General features: G+C 50.3%; 1 protein-coding gene across 4 annotated transcripts in view; it reads right to left on the bottom strand.

Moving 5' to 3' along the window:
- Positions 1–19,714, bottom strand: part of LOC147098642 (PH and SEC7 domain-containing protein 1-like) — a 303,222-nt gene that overhangs the window by 86,848 nt on the left and 196,660 nt on the right. For all 4 annotated transcript variants that reach the window (XM_085970604.1, XM_085970603.1, XM_085970606.1 and 1 more), the window contains 2 exons: positions 19,116–19,174; positions 14,394–14,483 (listed from right to left, as the gene is read on the bottom strand). In XM_085970604.1, the coding sequence (XP_085826730.1) occupies positions 14,394–14,483; positions 19,116–19,174 (149 nt within the window). The remainder of the gene's footprint in view (positions 1–14,393; positions 14,484–19,115; positions 19,175–19,714) is intronic.

The raw sequence follows: 19,714 nt of genomic DNA, 5'->3' as shown, positions 1-19,714 counted from the left end.
GGGTGAAGATACAGAGTACGGAGAGTGTGGGGTAAAGATACAGTGTATTGGAGAATGTGGGGTGAAGATACAGTGTACGGAGAGTGTGGGGTGAAGATACAGTGTATGGGAGAGTGTGGGGTGAAGATACAGTGTATGGAGAGTGTGGGGTGAAGATACAGTGTCTGGAGAGTGTGGGGTGAAGATACAGTGTATGGAGAGTGTGGGGTGAAGATACAGTGTATGGAGAGTGTGGGGTGAAGATACAGTGTATGGAGAGTGTGGGGTGAAGATACAGTGTATGGGAGAGTGTGGGGTGAAGATACAGTGTATGGGAGAGTGTGGGGTGAAGATACAGTGTACGGAGAGTGTGGGGTGAAGATACAGTGTATGGGAGAGTGTGGGGTGAAGATACAGTGTATGGAGAGTGTGGGGTGAAGATACAGTGTATGGGAGAGTGTGGGGTGAAGATACAGTGTATGGGAGAGTGTGGGGTGAAGATACAGTATATGGAGAGTATGGGGTGAAGATACAGTGTATGGAGAGTGTGGGGTGAAGATACAGTATATGGAGAGTATGGGGTGAAGATACAGTGTATGGAGAGTGTGGGGTGAAGATACAGTGTATGGAGAGTGTGGGGTGAAGATACAGTGTATGGAGAGTGTGGGGTGAAGATAGAGTGTATGGAGAGTGTGGGGTGAAAATACAGTGTATGGAGAGTGTGGGGTGAAGATAAAGTGTATGGGAGAGTGTGGGGTGAAGATACAGTGTATGGAGAGTGTGGGGTGAAGATACAGTGTATGGGAGAGTGTGGGGTGAAGATACAGTGTATGGAGAGTGTGGGGTGAAGATACAGTGTATGGAGAGTGTGGGGTGAAGATACAGTGTATGGAGAGTGTGGGGTGAAAATACAGTGTATGGAGAGTGTGGGGTGAAGATAAAGTGTATGGGAGAGTGTGGGGTGAAGATACAGTGTATGGAGAGTGTGGGGCGAAGATACAGTGTATAGAGAGTGGGGGTGAAGATACAGTGTATCGGAGAGTGTGGGGTGAAGATACAGTGTACGGAGAGTGTGGGCTGAAGATACAGTGTATGGGAGAGTGTGGGGTGAAAATACAGTGTACTGAGAGTGTGGGGTGAAGATACAGTGTATGGGAGAGTGTGGGGTGAAGATACAGTGTCTGGGAGAGTGTGGGGTGAAGATACAGTGTACGGAGAGTGTGGGGTGAAGATACAGTGTATGGGAGAGTGTGGGGTGAAGATACAGTGTACGGAGAGTGTGGGGTGAAGATACAGTGTATGGGAGAGTGTGGGGTGAAGATACAGTGTCTGGAGAGTGTGGGGTGAAGATACAGTGTCTGGAGAGTGTGGGGTGAAGATACAGTGTACGGAGAGTGTGGGGTGAAGATACAGTGTATGGGAGAGTGTGGGGTGAAGATACAGTGTATGGAGAGTATGGGGTGAAGATACAATGTATGGAGAGTGTGGGGTGAAGATACAGTGTATGGAGAGTGTGGGGTGAAGATAAAGTGTATGGGAGAGTGTGGGGTGAAGATAAAGTGTATGGGAGAGTGTGGGGTGATGATGCAGTGTATGGGAGCGTGTGGGGTGAAGATACAGTGTATGGAGAGTGTGGGGTGAAGATACAGTGTATGGAGAGTGTAGAGTGAAGATACAGTGTTTGGAGAGTGTAGGAAGTTAGAGATGGTGGGGGATGGGGGAAGATGCCAGGGGTTCCGAGTCTCAATCACTGTCCAGTGACCCCCATCTAAAAGCGTGTGAGTGTATGCTTGCGTGGGCATGTGCAGACTCTGTGTAAGGACAGGATCAGGTTTGGCTTTTAAACAGCCAGCCAACATGAACCCCCGTGGCTCAAGCACGAAGAGGGGCTGTTTGGTGGCAGGACTATTGGCACACAGAGCTCATGAAAGTGCGCCCCAGCAAGGAGTCAATGCCCTCAGGGGAGAGGAACAGGAGAGAGGAAAATAATCGCTAATGGGAAAAAATGAAAAATTAAGACGATCTGCATTTGCCTAAAGCAGGTTTGGGTGCAGCCGAAGAACGATTCTCTCTGATTCAATGCTGTGTTTGTGCTTCAGCCCAGCGACTGGTGATAGCCCCAAACTCTGTGACATTAGCAAAGGGGTACGGGGAGATGGTGGTTGATACTCCTCCAGCCACTGGAGGCAGTGTCATTGAGTCAGAGCGCTAACCACTGCTCTGGACCACAGCTTCGGTACCATACAGGCCAGTAAGAAATAAGTTGCATTTATAGTGCAGCTTATCACATCATAGGGACATCCCAATGTGCTTTACAACCAATGAATTAGCTTTCTTTTTGAAGTATAAACTGCGCAAGATCCCACAAATAACAGATGAGACAAATGACCAGCAAATCTATTTTTGGTTGTGTCAGTTGAAGAAAGAAGTTTGGCCAGGACACGAGGACAACTGTGTCAGCTGTGGCTCAGTGGGCAGCACACTTGCCTCTGAGTCAGCAGGTTGTGGGTTCAAATCCCACTCCAGGCACTTGAGCCCATGAATCTAGGCTGACACTGCAGTGCAGTGCTGAGGGAGTGCCGCACTGTTGGAGGTGCTGTCTTTCGGATGAGATGTTAAACCGAGAATCCCATCTGCTCTCTCAGGTGTAAAGGATCCTGTGGCACTATTTCAAAGAAGAGCAGGGGGAGTTCTCCCTGGTGTCCTGGCCAATATTTATCCTTCAACCAACATAACAAGAACAGATTATCTCCCACACATTGCTGTGTACAAATTGGCTGCTGTGTTTCTTACATTACAACAGTGACTACACTTCTAAAGTACTTCATTGGCAGTAAAGCACTTTGGGCCATCCTGAGGTTGTAAAAGGTGCTATATAAATGCAAGTCTTTCTTTCTAAGGGGTGTATTATGTCCATCTGAACAAGCAGATGGAATTTTAGTACAAAGTCTTATCTGCAGTCCAACAGTGCAGTACTGCACCAGATTATCAGCCGAGATTATGTGCCCAAGTCCTGGAGTGGGGCTATGAACCCACAAAACCTTCTTGACTCAGGGTGGGGGGAAGAATCCTATCAAATAGTGTAGATTTTGCATTCCTCTCTCATATCCTCTGATGTTTTGGATTCTCCACGGTTAGAAACTGATAATCTCAGTCCAACCACCCAGATGCACGATCTTGCCCAGGTGGTATTGTTTCGGCCATGCTGCCAGTGGCTTGCCAGCGGAGTAAAACGGACCACTTTCAGGACAGCAGCCCACTGCAGGACTGTGTCGGTTGCAAGGGAGCGGGGGGAAACTGTTCCCTTTGCCGGGTTTTTGCAAATTCATTTTTAGTTATGATGTCTCAAACACAGCAGGGCATTGACTCTCTCACCCTGTGCTACTTCTCCCGGTTCCTTTCAATGCACTGGTCCAGAACAAACAAGGTTAATGCGATCATTCTCTCCACTGACAATGAGCTTTAAAATTCAAACAGTGTGTTGCAAGTCCTCAAGGGCTCTGCAGCACCTGTGAATAGCAGCCTTTGTTAGAGAACACAAAAACACGAATCTAGCAACAGAAGAATTGCTAGACAAAAAAAGACCAGGTACAACTAATACAAAAGCAAAATACTGAGGATGCTGGAAATCTAAAGTAAAAACAGAAAATGCTGGAGACACTCAGCAGGTCAGGCAGCATCTGTAGAGAGAGAAACAGAGTTAACGTTTCAGGTCGATGACCTGCTGAGTATTTCCAGCATTTTCTGTTTTTTACAAAAAGTCCCTCTAGTTCGCCTTCTACCATCCTGGTAGTCGCGTGGTGCAGCGATAACAGAACCACGATAGGGTTCCCTGCGTCCTCACCTTTCACCCCACCAGCCTCCACATTCAATGGATCATCCTCCACCATTTCAGCCACCTTCAAAGTGATTCCAACACCAAAGGCATCTTCCCCTCCCCTCAACTCACCTTTCAGCATTTAGAAGGGACCACATCCTCCGCGACACCCTGGTCCACTCCTCAATCACCCCCAACACCCCCGCCCCTCCCCATAGCACCTTCCCGTGCAAGCGCAGGAGGTGCAACACCTGCCCTTATAGCTCCCCCCTTCCCACTGTCCAGGGCCCCAAACACCCCTTCCAGGTGAAACAGCGATTTACTTGTACTTCTTGCAACCTAGTATACTGTATTCGCTGCTCACGATGCGGTCTCCTCTACATTGGGGAGACCAAACGCAGATTGGGTGACCGCTTTGCGGAACACCGCCATTCAGTCCATAAGGGTGATCCCAAGCTTCCGGTCGCCCGTCAGCTTAATTCTCCGCTCCACTGCCACTCTGACCTCGGCCTCTTACACTGTTCCAATGAAGCTCAAATCAGGGGAATTTATAGTGGGTAACAAAGAAATGGCAGACCAATTAAATACATATTTTGGTTCTGTCTTCACAAAAGAGGACACAAATAACCTCCCAGAGATGTTGGGAACATAGGGTCTGATGAAGGGGAGGAACTGAAAGAAATCAGTATTTGCAAGGAAATGGTGTTAAGGAAATTGATGGGACTGAAGGCCGATAAATCCCCAGGGCCTGATAATCTACATCCTAGGGTACTTAAGGAAGTGGCCCTAGAAATAGTAGATGCATTGCTGATCATCTTCCAACATTCGATGGAATCTGGAACAGTACCCATGGATTAGAGGTTAGCTAATATTACCCCACTATTCAAAAAAGGTGGTAGGGAGAAAACGGGGAATTACAGACCGGTAAGCCTGACATCGGTAGTGGGGAAAATGCTAGAGTCCATTATAAAGGATGTAATAGCTGAGCACTTGGAAAACAGTGACAGGATCGGACAAAGTCAACATGGATTTACAAAAGGTAAATCGTGCTTGACTAATCTACTGGAATTTTTTGAGGATGTAACTGGTAAAATAGATAAGGGAGAACCAGTGGATGTGGTATATTTGGACTTTCAGGAGGCTTTCGATAAGGTCCCGCATAAGAGATTAGCGTGTAAAGTTAAGGCACATGGGATTGGGGGCAAGGTATTGACTTGGATAGAAAACTGGTTGGCGGACAGAAAGCAAAGAGTTGGAATAAACGGGTCTTTTTCCGAGTGGCAGGCAGTGACTAGTGGGGTACCGCAGGGATCGGTCCTTGGACCCCAGTTATTCACAATAGATATTAATGATCTAGACGAGGGAACTAGATGTAATATCTTCAAATTTGCAGATGACACAAAGCTGGGTGGGCGTGTGTGCTGTGAGGAGGATGCCGAGAAACTACAGGATGATTTGGACAGGTTAGGTGATTGGCTAGAAGCATGGCAGATGCAATATAACGTGGATAAATGTGAGGTTATCCACTTTGTTGGCAAAAACAGGAAGGCAGATTATTATCTGAATGGCAATAGATTGGGCGAAGGGGAAGTGCAACGAGACCTGGGTGTCCTTGTGCACCAGTCGCTGAAGGTAAGCATGCAGGTGCAGCAGGCGGTTAAGAAGGCAAATGGTATGTGTGGTAAACCACTGTTTGTATTCCTGTTTGTCCTGTTTGTATTCCACTGTGTACATGCCTGGATATGCCTCGGCTGACTCCTCCCACAGGTCCTAGTATAAAGGTGACTGCTCCCCAGCCCTTTGTATCCTGGACCGGTCGACCACGCGAGGCAGACCTCCATTCTGTTGTTAATAAAAGCCTTTAGTTACTCTTCTAACTCTCAGTCTTTTATGAGTAATTGATAGCGCATCAATTTTATTAACAACATTTTTATAATGGAGAAGATCCTCACACCAGCATGCCTGGACTTAGATCATCGGGAGGCGGACTCATCCACCAAGTTTACTCACTGGCTTAAGTGTTTCGAAAAATTCCTGACCGCCTCCGAAGCAATCAAATCGGACGAGGACAAACTGGATGTCCTGACCTCCAAAGTGAACCACCGAGTGTACTCGGTCATCCAAGACGCGACCTCGTACGCGGACGCTATCAAGCTCCTCAAGGACCAGTACACGCGCCCAGTGAACGAAGTGTACGCCAGGCACCTCCTGGGGAGTTGTAAACAACAACCTGGGGAATCGACCGTGGAATACCTTCAGGCACTGTCTGTGCTTGGCCGGGCCTGTGGTTGTAAGGATGTAAAGGCCGCCGTGTACACAGAGGAACTTATCCGGGATGCTTTTGTAGCGGGCCACAGATCCAATTACACCCGACAGCGACTGTTGGAGCAGAGTAACCTCGACCTCAACAAGGCCTCTGAACTCGCACTATCGTTGGATGCAGCCTACCAGGGCATGGATGCCTACTCCTCTGCACCGTGGACGCCGCGGGGAATGACAGCCTGGGACACGGTAGGACCGCCTCATAGCGCCGTGCCACCCCAGCCACACCCCAACAACGGCCCAACTACCGCAGCAGTGTCCCAAGGCCAGACAGCAGTGCCCCAAGGCCAGAAATGCTACTTCTGTGGCCAGGCAAAACACCCCAGAGCGCGCTGCCCGGCGAAAAACGCGATCTGCTCGGGCTGCGGGTAGAAGGGACGCTACGCTAGCATCTGCAGGGCCAAAGCCACCCCGAACCCCAGCAGCGCCGCGTGTGGGCCATGCGGGCCGCCATCTTGGACCTCCCCGGCCATGTGCGAATCACCGGTACAGCAGCCATTTTGGACGCCTCCAGCCACATGGGGATCATGGACGCCGCCATCTTGGACGACAGCCGGGACGCAGCAGGCCCCCGACACCGCCTCATCTGATACCCGCAGCGACACACCGACCCCTACGCTGGCATCCGTTACACTGGACCAAGCGAGACCGCACCAACTGGCCAGTTCCACAATGGACATTAAGGTAAATGGTCACGATACAATCTGCCTTTTTGACTCTGGGAGCACGGAGAGCTTCATCCACCCCGACACGGTGCGGCGTTGCTCTCTCCCAGTCCTGCCTGCGCAACAGCGGATTTCTATGGCCTCCGAGTCCCAGTCGGCGGACATCGGCGGCTACTGCGTGGTGACACTCGTAGTAGACGGGACCGTGTACGATCATTTTAAACTTCTGGTCCTGCCTGACCTCTGCGCTGCCGTCCTGCTGGGGTTAGATTTTCAGTGCCACCTTAAAAGTGTTACGATGGCGTACGGTGGACCCCTACCCCCACTCACAGTCCGCAGCCAGCAGCTTCCAAATTGCCCGCCGCGCACCAGGTGCAACCTCTCCACACTCAGAGTCACCCCCCACCACTGTTTGCTAACCTCACCCCCGACTGTAAGCCCATCGCCACAAAGAGCAGGCGATACAGTGCCGGGGACAGGGTTTTCATTAAAACCGAAGTGGAGCGGCTCCTGAAAGAAGGGATTATTGAGGGCAGCACCAGCCCCTGGCGAGCCCAGGTTGTGGTCGTTAAGACCGGCGAGAAGCAGCGCCTGGTCATCGACTACAGCCAGACAATAAATCGCTACACCCTGCTGGACGCCTACCCACTCCCCCGTATAGCTGATATGGTCAACCAGATCGCGCAGTACCGCGTCTTCTCGACCATTGACCTGAAATCAGCGTACCACCAGCTCCCCATCCGCCCTGAGGACCGCCAGTACACTGCCTTTGAGGCAAACGGCCGCCTCTATCACTTCCTTAGGGTTCCCTTTGGCGTCACCAACGGGGTCTCCGTCTTCCAAAGGGAGATGGACCGGATGGTAGATCAAAATGCGTTGCAGGCCACTTTCCCATATCTGGACAGTGTGACCATCTGCGGCCGTGACTTGCAGGACCATGACGCAAACCTCGAAAAATTCCTCCGCACCGCCCAACTCCTAAACCTGACATATAACAAGGAGAAGTGCATATTCTGCACAAACCGCCTCGCCATCCTTGGCTGTGTTGTGGAACACGGAGTCATCGGCCCCGACCCCGACCGGATGCGTCCCCTTATGGAACTTCCACTGCCCCACTGCCTCAAGGCCCTGAAGAGGTGCCTAGGGTTTTTCTCCTATTACGCCCAGTGGGTCCCCTACTATGCGGACAAGGCCCGTCCGCTGATCAAGTCCACCTCTTTTCCCTTGACGGCAGAGGCCCGCTTAGCCTTCCACCGTATCAAGGAGGACATTGCCAAAGCCACCATGCACGCAGTGGACGAATCCATCCCCTTCCAGGTGGAAAGCGACGCATCCGACTTTGCCCTGGCCGCTACCCTCAATCAGGCGGGGAGACCCATGGCCTTCGTTTCACGAACCCTCCAAGGCCCGGAGACCAGACACTCCGCTGTTGAGAAGGAGGCCCAGGCGATTGTGGAGGCTGTGCGTCATTGGAGGCACTACCTGGCCGGAAAACGATTTACCCTGCTCACTGACCAGCGTTCAGTTGCTTTTATGTTTAACAACAAGCAGAGGGGCAAAATCAAAAATGACAAGATCTTGAGGTGGAGAATCGAACTTTCCACCTACAACTACGAGATCTTGTACCGGCCCGGGAAGCTAAATGAACCCCCGGATGCGCTATCGCGTGGCACCTGCGCCAGCGCGCAGATCGATAGACTGCGGGCCCTCCACAATGACCTCTGCCACCCGGGGGTCACCAGGTTCTTCCACCTCATCAAGGCCCGCAACCTGCCTTACTCTATTGAGGAGGTCAGGACCATGACCAGGAACTGCCAAGTCTGCGCTGAGTGCAAACTGCACTTTTATAGACCAGACAGGGCCCACCTGATAAAAGCCACTCGCCCCTTCGAGCGCCTGAGCGTTGATTTTAAAGGGCCTCTCCCCTCCTCCGACCGCAATGTGTACTTCCTCAATATTATTGATGAGTACTCCCGTTTCCCGTTCGCCTTCCCCTGCCCGGACATGACCAGTGCCACGGTCATTAAATGTCTGAACAACCTCTTCACCCTGTTCGGCTTCCCCAGCTATATCCATAGCGACCGGGGCTCATCGTTTATGAGCGACGAACTCCGTCAGTACCTGCTAACTAGGGGTATTGCCACAAGCAGGACCACCAGTTACGACCCCCGGGGGAACGGACAGGTGGAAAGAGAAAATGCGACAGTTTGGAAGGCCGTCCTGCTAGCCTTAAAGTCTAGGGGCCTTCCAACCTCCCGCTGGCAGGATGTGCTCCCCGATGCGCTCCACTCTATTCGGTCACTGCTCTGCACTGCCACTAACGCCACCCCTCATGAGAAAATGTTTGTCTTCCCAAGGAAGTCCACATCGGGGACATCGCTACCGCCATGGCTGACGTCCCCAGGGCCGGTCCTACTGAGAAGACACGTGAGGACCCATAAAACGGACCCCCTGGTCGAGAGGGTCGACCTCCTCCACGCCAACCCCCAGTATGCTTACATCGCATACCCGGACGGGCGGGAGGACACAGTCTCCATAAGAGACCTTGCACCCTCGGGGGCCGCAGTAACCCACTACCCACTACCACCTCCCCCCACGATCCGATATCCAGCCCCAGCAGACGGCAGGCCTGGGCCCCGCGACCCGCTCGACATCTACGAGGACGACACGCCTGTGCCACAGCCTACGCTGGACTCGACGCCGGAAGCTTCACTACCCCTGCCGTCGCCACGCCGATCACAGCGGCAGACAAGACCTCCGGAGAGACTCCAATACACTAACTTTTAATACACTTCACCCCGCCGGACTCAATTTTAAACAAGGGGTGAATGTGGTAAACCACTGTTTGTATTCCTGTTTGTCCTGTTTGTATTCCACTGTGTACATGCCTGGACATGCCTCGGCTGACTCCTCCCACAGGTCCTAGTATAAAGGTGACTGCTCCCCAGCCCTTTGTATCCTGGACCAGTCGACCACGTGAGGCAGACCTCCATTCTGTTGTTAATAAAAGCCTTTAGTTACTCTTCTAACTCTCAGTCTTTTATGAGTAATTGATAGCGCATCAGTATGTTGGCCTTCGTAGCGAGAGGCTTTGAGTACAGGAAGAGGGATGTCTTGCTGCAGTTGTACAGGGCCTTGGTGAGACCACATCTTGAGTATTGTGTGCAGTTTTGGTCGCCTTATCTGAGGAAGGATGTTCTTGCCATGGAAGGAGTTCAGCGAAGATTCACCAGGCTGATACCTGGGATGGCAGGAATGACGTATGAGGAGAGATTGGGTCGATTGGGCTTGTACTCGCTGGAGTTTAGAAGAATGAGAGGGGATCTCATTGAAACTTATAAAATTCTGACAGGACTGGACAGACTAGATGCAGGAAGGATGTTCCCGATGGTCGGGAAGTCCAGAACCAGGGGTCACAGTCTAAAGATAAGGGGTAAGCCATTTAGGACAGAAATGAGGAGGAATTTCTTCATCCAGAGAGTGGTGAACCTGTGGAATTCTCTACCACAGAAGGCAGTAGAGGCCAATTCATTAAATATATTCAAGAAGGAGTTGGATATATTTCTTAAGGCTAAAGGGATCAAAGGATATGGGGAGAAGGCAGGGACAGGGTACTGAATTTGGATGATCAGCCATGATCGCATTAAATGGCGGAGCAGGCTCAAGGGGCCGAATGGCCTACTCCTGCTCCTATCTTCTATGTTTCTATGTTTCAACGTAAGCTCGAGGAACAGCACCTCATCTTTCGATTAGGCACTTTACAGCCTTCTGGACTCAACATTGGGTTCAACTATTTCAGACTATAACCCCCCCCCTCCCCCCATTTTTTCAGGCGGCAGCTGTTGATGATTCTGCCATCCCCATTTGCAACATTTCACCACTCCTGCCTTGCATTCTAGCACAGACCGTCCCTTCAGTTCCTTTCTCCCCTCCGCCCTCCGCGCCCCCCCCCCCCGCCCGCCGCCTCTGCATCTCCTTAAAACATGTTACATCTCCAACTTTTACCAGTTCTGACGAAGGGTCACAGACCTGAAACATTGGGCAGGATTTTCATTGGGCTGTGGAGGCAGGATTGGAGGCGTGTGGGGGGTTAAAATCCCGACATCGGGGGGGCACAAACCCATCCCGCCCCCCAACCCGCCTCCATGCCAGTTTCAAAGGAGGCGGGTACCCGCCCCGCACTGGGACCCGCCTCCCCGAGGCGGGAAGGGGATTAGTGCCAATTAACTGCCTCTTAACTGGTAGTTTTTAGCCTAATCCCTATTTTTATTCCTGAAGTGTGGGATTCCCGACGGCTCCAAACCACGTCAAGTTAGCGAGGCGGGCCGTCGGGCTGAAGGGCTTGGAGGGGTCGAGATGTCCGGTGTTCAGGTGAGTGATGGGTGCATGAGTGCAGAGGTAAGTGTGTTTGATGTGTGTAAAGTGTTTACAGAAGTTTTACTTACCTTTACAGCCTTCCTTCCTTCAGGTCTCGGGAGTCCCTCATCTCACCGGCACAGAAAGCAGAATGGCCGCGATCTGTCAAAAATTGCAGCATTCAGCTTTCTGTTCTGGAGAGATCTCTAAATCAGCCTGAGAGGAAGGAATTAACTTGGCGTACAGATTGCCAGTGTTTGACAGCTTCAAAGAGCTGTCAAACGCTGATATTTCATCTGTCAAAAGCTCTTGACAGATGAAATGTCAATCTGCGACATCACCTGTTGCCGGGTGGCCCTTTATTGGCCTGCTGGGCCCGCTGGGTGGGCTCAACAAGGTCAATCAAGTGAAAATCGCGTGGCTTGGCCACAACTCAATGGAGGCGGGACTACAACCCCAAAAGTTGTAGTCCCGTCTCCTACACGCCTCCTCAATCAAAATCCAGCCCGTTAACTCTGTTTCTCTCTCCACGGATGCTGCCTGGCCTGCTGAGTGTTCCCAGCATTTTCTGCTGTTACAACGTTAATGGAGCTGTTGACTCCAATCAATCCCCATCAATTAGTCTACAACAGGCCCAGACATGAGGCGAGGAAAGCTTTTGGAAAGATATAGGGCTAAAAATTCAGTTTGGGGCGCCCAGCTCGCCTGGGCGCCGGAATTACCGCTGCGCGCGGAGCCACTTGCGCCATCGGGATATTCAGTTTCAGCGCCCCAAATGGAAGCCGGCCGCTAAACAAGGCTTTCAGCGCCCCGTTTGGGGCGCTGAAACTGAATATCGGCGCGCTAAGGGCCGCAGCGCCACCCGCTGCGGCACGGCACGCTGCGGTACTGCAGGCCTTCCTCCCACTGTTAAGGGGGAGGTGCCTGCAACAGCGCGATCCCCGCTCGCGAGTGCCGGCAAATGAGCCCGGCACCAAGGAGAAGTGCCGGGCTCTCGGGAAACAGCCAGCAATGCCACGGGATGGGGGGGTTGTAGGAGGCCGGGGACGGAGGTGCGGGCAGGCGGCCGCCGAAAAAGCGGCCGGCCGCACCTCCACCTTAACTTGCCCCACTACCGCCACAGGTAGGCCCCTGTGTACCGGTCGCTATTTGCGGCCGGCGCGGAAGAGGCGGCCGCGACCTAATATGGCGCTCGGGGCGGTAGCGGGGCGCTGCGCATACCGATGACGTCATCGGTGGCGGCGCAGCGCTACAGGCTAACGCCGCCATTAGCGCCCCGCTAAATATCGTGGTGGTTGTGGCCAGTGGCGCTAAAGCCTCTGAGTGGCCTCTTTGGGCGCAAACTGGTGACGCAAGCAACTGAATTTCTAGGCCATAAAGTCACCGGTTCCTCCCAAGCATGCTACACTTACCGTATGTCATGTCTTCAATTATTAATATATACTGTATTCCAAAGTCAGGAGCCAGAGGGGGTTGTTCATTTGATTTCAGTTTATTTCATGCAGTGTGATTAAATAGAATGCAGTTATGGTTCTGGTTAGCCTGGCTCAGGCATGTTTCAAACTGCCCATTAGACATGCTTAGTTACGATGCAGCTCTATTCCTTTCTCCCTCATGTGCTTATCCAGCTTCCCCTTAAACGCATCTATGCTATTTGCTACAAATACTTAGCTGTGGCTCAGTGGGCAGCACTCTCACCTCTGAATCAGAAGATTGTGGGTTCTGAATCCCACTCCAGAGAATTCAGCACAAAAATCTAGGCTGACACTCCCAGTGCAGTGCTGGGGGAGTGGTGCACTGTCAGAGGTGCTGTCTTTCGGATGAGATGTCAAACCAGCTGCTCTCTCAGGTCAAAAATCCTATGGCACTATTTCAAAGAAGTGCAGGGGAGTTATCCCTGGTGTCTTGGCTAATATTTATCCTCAATCAACATCTCTAAAACAGATTATCTGGTCATTATCACACTGCTGTTTGTGGGAACTTGCTGTGTGCAAATTGGCTGCTGTGTTTCCTACATTACAACAATGACTACACTTCAAAAAGTACTTCATTGGCTGTAAAGTGCTTTGGGACATCCGGTGGTTGTGAAAGGCGCTATAGAAATGCAAGTCTTTCTTACTCCATGGGGTAGCGAGTTCCACATTCTCATCACTCTGAATAAAGAAGTTTCTCCTGAATTCCCTATTGGATTTATTAGTGACTATCTTATATTAATGGCTCCTAGTTTTGGATTCACCCACTAGTGGAAACTTCTTCTCTGCATCTACCCTATCGAACCCCTTCATTTAACCGCCAATATTCTATCCGGTAGTGCAATAAAAACGGGATGTGCCTTATTTGGTCACCACAAGTCCCTGACAACAGTATGGAAACAGCAGGATCACAAGTGGGTCCTTTTAGGCCTCAAATACAAAAACAAAATCCAGAGAAAGAGACACAAACAGGACTGGATATCAAAGGGCAGGAAGTGCGAGACTTGCCGCATTGGCAGTGAGGAAATTGGCAACTTCTATCATCTTCATCGCTATCAATCCTGGCCAGTTTGAACATGAAGCTAATTTCTAAAGTTCTAAAAATATAAAATTCTAACAGGACTAGACAGACTAAATGCAGGAAGGATGTTCCCGATGGCAGGGGAGTCCAGAACCAGGGGTCACAGTCTAAAGATAAGGGGTAAGCCTTTTGGGACTGAGATGAGGAGGAATTTCTTCACCAGGAGAGTGGTGAACCTGTGGAATTCTCTACCACACAAGGCAGTAGAGGCCAATTCATTAAATATATTCAAGAAGGAGTTGGATATATTTCTTAAGGCTAAAGGGATCAAGGGATATGGAGAGAAAGCAGGGACAGGGTCCTGAATTTGGATGATCAGCCATGATCTCATTGAATGGCGGAGCAGGCTCGACGGGCCGAATGGCCTACTCCTGCTCCTATCTTCTATGTTTCTATGTTTCTGTCGAGGCTCAGCACAATAATGAAAAGATGGTGAGTTCAATTATTAAATAAGAACAATCTAATACCATATTCCCAGAGCTTGGGGAAAACACCTTACATCAGCAGCAGTACTGCCCAATACTCCTAACTTACTTTGCCGTTGCTTTCTGACTTTGTTACTTGTTGGCAAGTAATTAGATATTATTTTTTAAAGTTGCTGGAGAGATTGAATAAAAAGAACCTTCCAAAATTACAGAAGGGCCCTGTCCAGACCCAGCCAGTGCCAATAAAAAGCTGACCATTTCTCTGAGCAACCTTACCTTGAGCAGTTCTTTCGGGAAATCTTTCCCGTCATTCAGTCCTTCCAGGTTCCCGATAAAGTCGGAACAAGACATCCGCTTGCCAATGTTCTGCGGTCGGAAAAGGGAGAAGTTCAGAGGCAAACCAAAACACAAAGCGGGGGGGGGGGAGAAATTCACTATCGCCCCATACGGGGCGCTAACTTTACAAAGTTTGAAAAGTTAGCGCCAGGCACTGATGGTTCCCAATGGCGGGGAGTCCAGAACCAGGGGTCACAGTCTAAGGATAAGGGGTAAGCCATTTAGGACAGAGATGAGGAGGAATTTCTTCACCCAGAGAGTGGTGAACCTGTGGAATTCTCTACCACACAAGGCAGTAGAGGCCAATTCATTAAATATATTCAAGAAGGAGTTGGATATATTTCTTGAGGCTAAAGGGATCAAGGGATATGGGGAGAAGGCAGGGACAGGGTACTGAATTTGGATGATCAGCCACGATCTCATTGAATGGCAGAGCAGGCTTGACGGGCCGAATGGCCTACTCCTGCTCCTATCTTCTATGTTTCTATGTTTCTATAAAAAGTACCTACCTGGACCATCAAGGCAATGTGATCCCGTGCGATCAGCCCGGCACTCGAGCAGAGCACTGGGCTGCTCGATCGCAGGCAGGAACCCGCGAAAAAAACTAGAACAGGAAAGGTAATTTTTTTTTACCTCGGCCACCTCGCCTTTAATCACCGCCCCCAAAGCGGCCGGCCGCCCGACGCGCGCCTCCTGCAGCCGTCAATTTCAGGTCCAAGGCGCTACCGGGGCGATGCGCACAGCGATCTCCGGGCGAAGGAGATGGGGGCACAACACCGCCACAAAACTCCCGCTGACTATGGCGGGAGTCGAGGTCAGCGTCGCGCCCGGTCGCAAAACCATTTGCGCCCCACTAGCGCCTCTTGGGGGTGCTAACGGGAGGCACAAAGGCACCCAATTTTGCCCCAAAACCTTCTGAGCTTTTTAGAAGACTATCTGATTTCCCTCGGTGTTGTTTATGGTGAGTCAGAGGCTGCGCTGTAGAATTTACACCTCAGAAACAGGCCATACATCCCAACTGGTCCGTGCCGGTGTTTATTCTCCACACCTGCCTCCTCCCACCCCTCTTCAGCTCACCCTATCGGCACATCCTTCTAAAAAGATGTGTTCACAACAAAGCAACAAAATGTAACAAAACAAACAGGGAACCCATAGACTCGGCTTGCGTTCCCTTGGTTATAGATGATTAATGGATGATCTAATTGAGGTGTTTAAGGCGATTGAAGGATTTGATGGGGTATAGAGAGAAACCATTTCCTCCAGTGGGAGGGCGGGGGGGGTGGCGGGGTGTGGGGGAGTCCAGAACAAGGGGGGCATAACCTTAAAATTAGAGCCAGGCCGTTCAGGGGTGATATCAGGAAGCACCTCTTCACACAAAGGGTCGTGGAAATCTGGAACACTTCCCCCCCAAAAAGCTGTTGACGCTGGGGGGGTCAATTGAAAATTTCAAAACTGAGATTCGTAGGTTTTTGTTAGGCAAGGGTTAACGGAACCAAGGTGGGTAGATGGAGTTAAGATACAGTTCAGCCATGATCTAATTAAATGATGGAACAGGCTCGAGGGGCTGAATGACCTCCTCCTGTTCCTATGTTCCTATTCAACTTTGACTGAGCGGTATAATCATTGCCGAAACAAGGTGTTTATAAGTCTTTGTTCCGAGACCATCAATTTAAGTAGAGAGCATCTGGTTGCTATTGGTTGCGAAACCACCAGAGACTATATGCAGTGTAATTCTGAAACTGAGCTGACTGTTATGTTAGATTAAGTTGAATCCAGCTCCCGCTGTGCTATTATAATTCTGAAGCCCAATTACTGTGCTTTTGATGACAGTCACTCCCATAACCATGTTGACTTTGCCTGTGCGGAGTTAGGAAAATAAAGTCAGCCGTGGCTCCGTGGGCAGCACCCTCGCCTCTGAGTCAGAAGGTCATGGGTTCAAGTCCCACTCCAGAGACTTGAACACAGAAATCTAGGCTGACACTCCAGTACAGTGCTGAGGGAGTGCTGCACTGTCGGAGGTGCCATCTTTCGGATGAGACGTTAAACCGAGGCCCCGTCTGCTCTCTCTGGTGGATGTAAAAGATTCCATGGCACTATTTCGAAGAGGAGCAGGGGAGTTATCCCTGGTGTCCTGGCCAATGTTTAACCTTCAATCAACGTCACTAAAAAACAGATTATCTGGTCATTGTCACATTACTGTTTGTGGGAGCTTGCTGTGCGCAAATTAGCTGCCGCGTTTCCCACATTGCAACAGTGACTACACTTCAAAAGTACTTCATTGGCTGTAAAGCGCTTTGGGACGTCTGGTGGTTGTGAAAGGCGCTATATAAATGCAAGTCTTTCTTTTTTCTTTATGTTGGAAATACGAGTCTGTGTCACCACTTATTCCTTGATCTCTAGCAAGCCCTTTATTTAAATGATGAACAGAATACGTCCTTAAAGTTATTCGGGTTGGTGATTGTAGGACATTGCAACAGGCCAAGTTCAGCATCATACATTAAACTCTACACATGCAAGATAAATGCGATATATTTCCTACACTGATTGGGATTTTGCCCATGGTAGTGTGTGCTCAGTTTCCCAAAGGTGGCTCCCCAAACTTTAACAGAGGCTTGGATCGGAGACAGGCATTAATTAGGGCTACAAGTGTGACAGGCGTGTCTCCAAACTCTTTACACGTACTAGTCAAACTCCCCTGATGTTGCACATGGAGGAGTCAAGGCCAAGTGTAATCTTCAGGTGAAATGCAGTGAGAGGCCGAGGGATATTTGGACCAAGATGCACATAGGAACAGGAGGAGGCCATTCAGCCCCTCTAGCCTCCTCCGCCATTCAATTAGATCATGGCCGATCTGTACCTCAATTCCATTAGCTCCATATCCCTTGATGCCCTCACATTGAGTGTACAACACAGAAACAGGCCATTCGGCCCAACTGGTCCGTGCCGGCATTTATGCTCCACACGAGCCTCCTCCCACCCTACTTCATCTAACCCTATCAGCATGTCCTCCTATTCTTTAGGGGTACTGGATTTGGAGGGGTACTGAATTTGGATGATCAGCCATGATCTCATTGAATGGCGGAGCAGGCTCGAGGGGCCAAATGGCCTACTCCTGCTCCTATCTTCTATGTTTCTATGTTTCTCTCTCATATGCTTGTCTAGCTTCCCATTAAATGCATCTACGCTATTTGCCTCAACTACTCCCTGTGGTAGCGAGCTCCACATTCTCACCACTCTTTGGATGAAGAAGTTTCTCCTGAATTCCCTATTGGATTTATTAGTGACTGCCTTATATTTATGACCTCTAGCGTTGGACTGCCCCACAAGTGGAAACATCTTCTCTACGTCTACCCTATCAAAGCCTTTCATTATCTTAAAGACCTCTATCACGTCAGCCTTTACCTTACAAAAATTGATCAGAGCCTTGAAAGCTCCAATTGTCCTCCAGCATCTACAGCCTTTTAGGGGAGAGAATTCCAGATTTCTACTGCACAGGTGTAATTCAGTTCCCATTTTAAAATCATACATTTTGTCTTTATTTTTACATTTCCATGATATGTTCTGGCATCCCCAGTTATAAAGGAAACTGCCTACTTAAACTTAATTACACATCTCAAGTAGCGACAACTAGGGGAACGTCTATGCTATAGCAGAACATCTCATCCAGGGTATGGGGAGAGCAGGGTGGAAACAGGAAGAGGAAAAAAAATTGAGCCAGAACACACTGGGTAAAAATAAAGCAGGTTTTCAATCATCTCGTGCCACTTTATACAGGAAACTCTCTCTTAACCGGCACCTAAATATCCGGAAATCTCTCTTAACCGGCGAAATGCAGGAGTAGGTTCAGGTAAGTTTTACTATATATTAGTGGCCGTGTAACCGGGGTTCCTGGATCTGTGGTCGTGCAACCGGGACTCCTGGATCTGTGGCCGTGTAACCGGGGTTCCTGTACCTGTGGCCGTGTAACCGGGGTTCCTGGATCTGTGGCCGTGTAACCGGGGTTCCTGGATCTGTGGCCGTGTAACCGGGGTTCCTGGATCTGTGGCCATGTAACCGGGGTTCCTGGATCTGTGGCCGTGTAACCGGGGTTCCTGGATCTGTGGCCGTGTAACCGGGGTTCCTGGATCTGTGGCCGTGTAACCGGGGTTCCTGGATCTGTGGCCGTGTAACCGGGGTTCCTGGATCTGTGGCCGTGTAACCGGGGTTCCTGGATCTGTGGCCGTGTAATCGGGTTTCCTGGATCTGTGGCCGTGTAACCGGGACTCCTGGATCTGTGGCCGTGTAACCGGGGTTCCTGGATCTGTGGCCGTGTAACCGGGGTTCCTGGATCTGTGGCCGTGTAACCGGGGTTCCTGGATCTGTGGCCGTGTAACCGGGGTTCCTGGATCTGTGGCCGTGTAACCGGGGTTCCTGGATCTGTGGCCGTGTAACCGGGGTTCCTGGATCTGTGGCCGTGTAACTGGGATTCCTGGATCTGTAGCCGTGTACGGGGCTCTCGTACCTTGGTAAGTATACCTCTCTGTAATCCGGACTTTTTGATCAACCGGCACCACGCCGGTCCCGTCGGTGCCGGGTAAAAAAGAGTTTCCTGTATTGCTATATTGTCAATGTTCCATCCCAATCCTCATTCCCCCACTCTATTACGTCTGTGCTGGTACTTACATGTCCATGAAGATCCGTGTTAAGCAGCATCAGTGCGCAAGTAAGGGTGTGTATACCATCTGCAGAAGGGAAACGTGCATTAGATGGGATGACTGGAATGTGTAGGACCAGAGGAGACCAATTTGGTCCATCTGGCCAATCCCAAAGTTCAACAAATCTCACCCTGCAGTCAATCTCTTACACACCCACGCCCACTTCTCGTGCCGAAAAGGTGTACAGCGCCCTCTTCAACATGTCAACATGCCCCACCTCTACCGTCTCCTTGCACAGTCTGTTTTACACGGAGTCTGTTTTCACTAGAACAGAGATTAAGAGGTGACATTATGGAGATGTTTAATACTAGGAAGGGATGGGACACGGTAGATAGAAACAGACCAATTCCACTGATTGTGGGGTCTAGAAGGAGGAGGAGATTAAATGTAAGAGATTTAGGACAGAGAGCAGGAGAACCTCTTTTATTACATTTTTATTTTTAATGGTTTTTTTTTTACACAGGTTGGGAAATGCACTACCAGAGTTAGTGATTGAAGCAGAGACCATGGGGATAGATTGTCAACTGGCTGCCTGGATATAACACTGGTGTTGTGAGTCATCCGCCT

This window comes from Somniosus microcephalus, chromosome 29 (genome assembly GCF_052327205.1).
Source record: "Somniosus microcephalus isolate GS21.2 chromosome 29, FLI_Smic_1.0, whole genome shotgun sequence".
NCBI classification, from domain to species: Eukaryota; Metazoa; Chordata; class Chondrichthyes; order Squaliformes; family Somniosidae; genus Somniosus; species Somniosus microcephalus.
Note: the sequence above shows the minus strand (reverse complement) of the source record. Positions and strands in the feature narration are given on the sequence as shown.